The sequence below is a fragment of the Leptodactylus fuscus genome, chromosome 7 (genome assembly GCF_031893055.1).
Source record: "Leptodactylus fuscus isolate aLepFus1 chromosome 7, aLepFus1.hap2, whole genome shotgun sequence".
In the NCBI taxonomy this organism is placed as follows: domain Eukaryota; kingdom Metazoa; phylum Chordata; class Amphibia; order Anura; family Leptodactylidae; genus Leptodactylus; species Leptodactylus fuscus.
In genome coordinates this window covers 22,769,622-22,775,967 of record NC_134271.1, presented here as the reverse complement: position 1 = coordinate 22,775,967, position 6,346 = coordinate 22,769,622, and the positions used below count along the sequence as shown (strand labels likewise).

Genomic DNA, 6,346 nt, shown 5'->3' with positions numbered 1-6,346 from the left:
CGCCGTTATTTTAAAATAACGTGGCGTATACGAGACTAACTGCCATTGAAATCAATGGGAGCGTATACGGCGCTCAAAATCTCACACGGCGTATACGTACTAGGTCACGCGGCACGTTACTCCGTGTGAATGCACCCTTATGGAGTTTTCTTTTTTTTTTTTTAATTTTGGATTTTTTTTTCTTGAAAAGATTAAACAATCGCAATTTTTAATATCCTACCATTTTTTTTTAAATTATATTCTGGACGTCGGCACATTTGAGGATCACACGACTAAAACTTATACAGTCAAAAGAAAGTATAAGCTGTGTATTTTATTTTATTTTAACTTGTTTTCATTTCCACTTTTTCTGGCTTTTTTTGGCTTCTCTATATGTTCCTTCAGCACAATGCAAAATTAATTTTTTACTACCAAAACAAATGCCAAAAACCAAGAAGAAGAGTATAGGATTTTACTTATATCTATGCAGCAGCCATAAACTTTAGTACATGGGGCATTACTCCTATAGACTCGACGCTAATTCGTGTCAAAAAAGTGGCGGGAAAGCGTCTATATCATGCGATATCATCTTCCCACCACCAGATGGCGCGCGCTAGAGGAGAGAACGGAAGTGACGTAGGCCCGGGGTCACCGCGCTGCGTGCTGGGTGATGTAGTTTTCCTGTAGGTGGCCTGAAACCCCGGGAATGTGTGACCTCTGACCCCGCGGCATGGAGGCTGAGCAGAGAGAAGCAATAATCGCTGAGCTAAGAGCGATCCAGAGCAGCACGGACAGTCTGTAAGGTTCCATCTTCTCCTAAGTACGCATACGTGAGCTATCGGCGCCTATTCCTTGCTGGAGAACTACAAGACCCAGCATGCAGGTCGCGATCTCGCTAGCAGGGCATGCTGGGGATTGTAGTTTCTAATCTGAGCATGCATGTTATGGAGTCCTGGGTGGCCGTGCACTATGTGCTGCTGTGAGACTACAACTCCCAGCATGCCCAGTAGTCTGTAGTGGACTAGTGCATGTGCTAGCTATACGTATCACTTATCAGTCTATTCCTATTAAATGGGGGAGCGGGTACAGCCGAGGTCATGTGACTGCTACGTACCTTCCCTCGGTCGCCATGCTCCGTAATGGCGTTCCCAGAGCTGACGCGGCGACGTCCTCGCCGTAGTTGTCCTGTAAGATTATCGCTCTATACACACAGCCCTACTGATGTAGAATCTGCAGGCTATACAATGCAATGGTCTGCGGTTATCCTGCTGCGAACCATTGTATAAGTATCATCCATGGGATTGCAGAAAATCGTATTCACACGCTACAGAAAAAGTCCGCAGCGTAAACCGTTTTCGGTTGCAGGATTGGCACACGTGGCATGTCAATTATTGGTGCGTGTTTGGCCACGGATTACACCCTCTCCATAGAACAGGCCATGAGTATCAGTTTGCTAGCCCCAACTATTATCTGTGTCTGGGAAATTCTGATCTAAATCGCCATCTTACCTCAATTTCGATTAATGGCCATTATTTAGGTCACGGCCCTATTACAGAATTCATATATGTTGGGCAAACCTCGTGAGATTCTTCTGGTGATTGTATTTGCACTGAATACGGCCAAATCGGAAACTGCTATTATTATACAGTGGGGTCTCTTCAGACCCTGGAGTATAATGAGTGGAGGTCCAGGGGAGGTGACCAAACAAAACCAGCTTTACTTGCCTCCCATGTGCTGCTCCTGATCCTGAATAACATCAGGGACTGCTGAGGATGGGCCACACAACATTGCAAGGCTTGTGTCTTTGTGTTATGACATCACGTAACCACTGAATCCCTATCATGCCCGATTCACATCTGCATTCAGGTCCGCTTGGGGATCCCCCTCTCGAACGGAAACCTATACACAAAAGAAACCGGTTGCCTAAGGAAACCCATGGACCCCATAGACTATAATGGGGTCCGTGTGGATTCTGGATTCTGCTTACAGGACTTCTCTCTCCGCATGTTTCGTGCAGAAACCACACAGACCCCATTATATATATCAATGGGGTCTGTGGGATTCCCAGGTAACCACTTTTTTATGCCTATAGGTTTCCATTTAGGAGATCCCCAAGCGGACTCCCCGAACACAGATGTGAACTGGGCACCAGAGGCCTCAGCGGTCCCTGATGTCAATCAGGAGGCCTGAAGAGGGTAAAAACCAGAGCCCAGGTGAGGTGAATAACATTGTTTTTTTACGTTTGCTCCCCTCCCATAGGCCTCACTATTCATACTCTGCGATCTGAATAGACAGATATATGTCATATATCACTTACTGCACTACTTTGGTCACGTTACCCATTGTAGTATGCAGTCTTTATATACATTGGACTGTACGAGGAGATTTCCAATTCTTCTGACCCATCTCTCTTCCGACGTCTGCTGCCAGGGCCGTGTACACTCTAGACCAGGGGTCCTCAAATTTTTTAAACAGTGGGCCGGAGGCAGAGCAGGTCGCACAGACATCGGGAGCGGTGCCCTCCAATAGGTAAAGTGAAGTGCGCTCCATGGCCTAGACGAGCTCCCAAGGAGCTTCATTATAAATGCACGCCTGCCGGCGTTGTCGGCGGGGCCAGACAGAAGTGCTTTGCGGGCCGCATGTGGCCCTCGGGCCGCAGTTTGAGGACCCCTGCTCTAGACGGTCAGCTTGAGCTGACATTGTCAGGTTTTAGTGATTTTAATGTGTCATTTTGGGAAGGAGATAATCCACGCTTGGACCATTCTGTACATGGTTATGGTGAATCTGGGGGTAACAGTAGACAAACTGGAATAGATGAGGCCATTTTTGAGGTCCTGCATTAGGAAAGAGTTATTTGATGGGACGATCCTGTTACTATCCACAGATAACACTGGAGACTCTTTGTACTGATGAAGTATTGTTTGTTTTCTTGTCTTGTAGGGTCAGATCACTCAGAGAGTTGGTGGAATTCACAGACCCTGAAAAAGGAGAGCTGCTTCAAGCCCACAACAAGGTACGAGATGGCGAAAATTTTCCCCAAGGTGCACAGCCTGGTGGAGGATGCTCCTCATTTACGCTTCTTCATATATTGGGTGCACTCTCCACTGGCTTTGGAGCTATGAAGACTGGCGTGAATAATGGCAGTCTTCATAAATCTGTCCCTTTGGTAATATCCATCATACCCATATAGCAGGTGTGCACTGGAGCAATATGGCGGCTGTTAATAGCTCTGTTACAGGGACGATGCCATCTTGAAACCAATCGTGCCCTTGTATAATAAGGCGGGGGCGCTGATCTGTTGACAATCAAATCAGGGACCCTCTTATAACCTCTCAGGACTTATCAGTTAAGTTCTGTTCCAATAGTTTTGGAGTAATATTACAATATACAGTAATTCAGTGCAGAAATATTGCCTTATATTGTATGAGCGATCGCAGGATCTCATGTTCAGAACCACTAGAGGGACTAATAATAAAAGTAAATAAGTCACATTTTTATTAAAGAGGACCTTTCATGGTCCGGGGAACATGTGTTTTTTATATACAGCGCACTGTCGGCTTTCACAGTTTTTGCCCAGGGTGAAGGACTATCGGTGCCGATACCATAGCTCTTCACCTTCAGAAGGGCATTCCTGACAGTCAGGAAGCCCTTCTTCACAGCAGCGCCTATAGCACTGTACAGTTTGAGCGGGGAGGAACGTCCCCCCAGTACTTGTCTATGGACGAGTATTATCAGGAGGGGAGGGGGCGTTCCTCCCCGCTCTCACAGTACAGTGCTATAGGCGCTGCTATGAGGAAGGGCGTTCCTGACTGACTGTCAGGAACGCCCTTCTGACGGTGAAGAGCTGCGGTACTGGCACCGATAGCGCTTTACCCGGGGCACAGACCGTGAAAGCCGACAGTGTGCTGAATTCAGCGCACTGTCTGTTTTCCAGCGGTATATAAAAACGCATGTGCCCCAACTGATGAAAGGTCCTCTTTAAGCTGCAGGTTCAAAATGGATTTTACCCATTTATTTTAATGGCAGACAGGAGCAGATTTTTTTTTTTTTCCTCTAGCTGATTTTTCAGCTAGAAATAAAAAAAAGTTGTGTTATAATTTATCCTTATTAGGATTCTGCCTTGCAAACTCCATTGAAATGGATGGGAGGCAGGGGGAAAAAAAACGCAAAAAAAAAAAAACACGCCAAGACTCCCATTTATTTTAGTTGGCTTTTTAAGGCAGAATGTTCCTAAAGATAGGTCACATAGAGGGGAAAACATTGTGTTACTGACCAATGAAATGAATGACAGAGTTAGGAAGTGTGGGGGTTTTTTTTGGACAGATTCCACATCAAAAATCTACCTGCGAAAATGCTTATGAACTTATCCTTAGAGATGTTGTGCCTGACTATGCCTGGGTCATGATTTTTTTTTTAATGCATTTTTAATAAAACAGTATGTTATAATGCAAAGTTGCATGAAGGTGACAATGCGTGTTAAGTTCTGGGTGTTACAACGGGCCAGTTGTCATCTTTCACATAATATACATGTTTTCTTAGGCCCGGTTCACATCTGCGTTTGGGCCATTCCCTTCTCCGCATGAAATATATACAGAGAGAAAAGTCCTGCAAGCAGCACTTTTCACATTTTTTGTGCAGAATCCACATGGACCCATTATAGTCTATGGTGTCCATGGGTTTCCACAGGTAACCACTTTTTTATGTGGACAGGTTTCCATTCGAGGGGTCCCCAAGCACAGATGTGTACCGAGCCTCAATCAGTTTTCATTGGTGTTATACAGAATTTGTGACTTCAGTTTGTCCTGGCAGAGGAAGGGTCATTTCTTTCATTTGCAAACTTTGTATTCTTGCCAAGATGGTAAACCTAATGTTCTGTTTGATTCCAGGCATCCGAGTCTTTGTCTGTGTGGAGGACACTATTCTCTGCCGCCGGACCACCGCTGCCCCCCAGCTCTTGAGTCATGTCTGAGTCAGAAGGAAAAGACAGCCCTCCAAAACATTACAGTGCATTTGCCTATGAGTCCCACAATGATCCCGACACCCTCTCGCTCAGCGATTCGGACCCTGCCTTGTCCGATGAAGCAGAGGTGACGTCCTTAAGTCCTGGAGAAGAAGAGGATGATGAAGAAGACAGTAGACAGGAGGGAGAACAAAAGTCTTCAGTGATTCCATTCAGCCTAAAGGGAACCAACGCGAGCTTTTCCCAGCGCAGTTTTGACATCTTTGGAGGTCTATTAGATGTACAGAAAAGTTCTCCTCTTGTCCAACCGAATACAAAATGTGAGGTGGTAGATAGTTCAATGGATGAGGTCAAAGAAGAAAAATCTGAGGGTGTCTCAGCTGAGCAGGCCGCACCTATCAAACCAACCAGCAAGGGCTTTACTAGTCCAAAACCCAAAGGTCCTAGCGGACGTGTGCCAGATTACTTAACGCACCCAGAGCGCTGGACTAAATACAGCTTGGAGAACGCTCCCGACACCAGCGATCGCACAAACCGCGCTACAGCTCTCAACTTTCTGACTGACCTAAAGCATCAAAGAGAAGCTAAAGAGGTCCCTAAAGATACGAGCGTCCACTTGTACAACCAAGACTCCTCCAGTGCCGGAGAGGGCAGAATTCTATTCTCAAGGCCCACCAAAAGGGTCCAGCAGGGCGGTGACAAAAAGGGGTTGCCGTCAGGATCTCTAGATATATCGGAGGCATTGACTGAAGAAGGGCAGGAAGAGAGCGAAGTACCAGGGGAGCAGGCGGAAGCTGAGAACTTGGGGTTTCATGGAGTCAAAAAACGGGCCCGAAAAAATATCAGGCCTAAAACGCTTCATGAAGATGAAGGAGACGCTTCTTAAATAGGTGGAAGAGGATCATGGGTTGGACTGGGAGGGAAAACATCTATAACATCAAGTTCATTTTTAGCGTAAATCGGCTTATAAGTAATGTAATGAAACAGATCGTAACGTTGTGTTGGTTGTTGTAGGTTCTCCATTCATCTCAACCCCGTCTGCTCATCCGAGTGTATATCTATCCGCCAAGAGATGACGTCACTATCCCGTACCTCTTAGCCAAGTACTTGCTTTACTTGACAGCTATTCCTCCCAACTTCCCCTTACACATGCACTCTAGGCTCAGCAAAGCATGCGTGTGTTTTATATGGGGAAGGGGGAACAAGCTACTGAAGTTTAAGCACGCACAATCCGATTCTTCCTCCATGCCTCATCTGGGGGAAGGCCCCATATAACATCTATGAAGGCCTTTCCTAAATAGTAGTGTGCTCCACCATGATCAACATGTTGTGACGTATCTGAGAATCTTGTGATGTGTTTATAGTATATACCTAGGTGTGAATAAAACCAGCATTTTTTTATTATAA

At 45.9% G+C, this 6,346-nt stretch overlaps 1 protein-coding gene across 2 annotated transcripts; it reads left to right on the top strand.

The window, feature by feature from the left end:
* Positions 1-660: 660 nt before the first annotated feature.
* On the top strand, positions 661-6,346 carry TSSC4 (tumor suppressing subtransferable candidate 4). 2 transcript variants are annotated; one of them, XM_075281338.1, is made up of 3 exons: positions 661-777; positions 2,920-2,992; positions 4,866-6,346. In XM_075281338.1, exon 3 carries the CDS (start codon positions 4,941-4,943, stop codon positions 5,823-5,825), a length of 885 nt encoding a protein of 294 aa, XP_075137439.1. In that variant the 5' UTR covers positions 661-777; positions 2,920-2,992; positions 4,866-4,940; the 3' UTR covers positions 5,826-6,346. The 2 variants fall into 2 exon arrangements, with proteins under 2 accessions (XP_075137439.1, XP_075137440.1); XM_075281339.1 differs by having other exon boundaries at positions 661-799.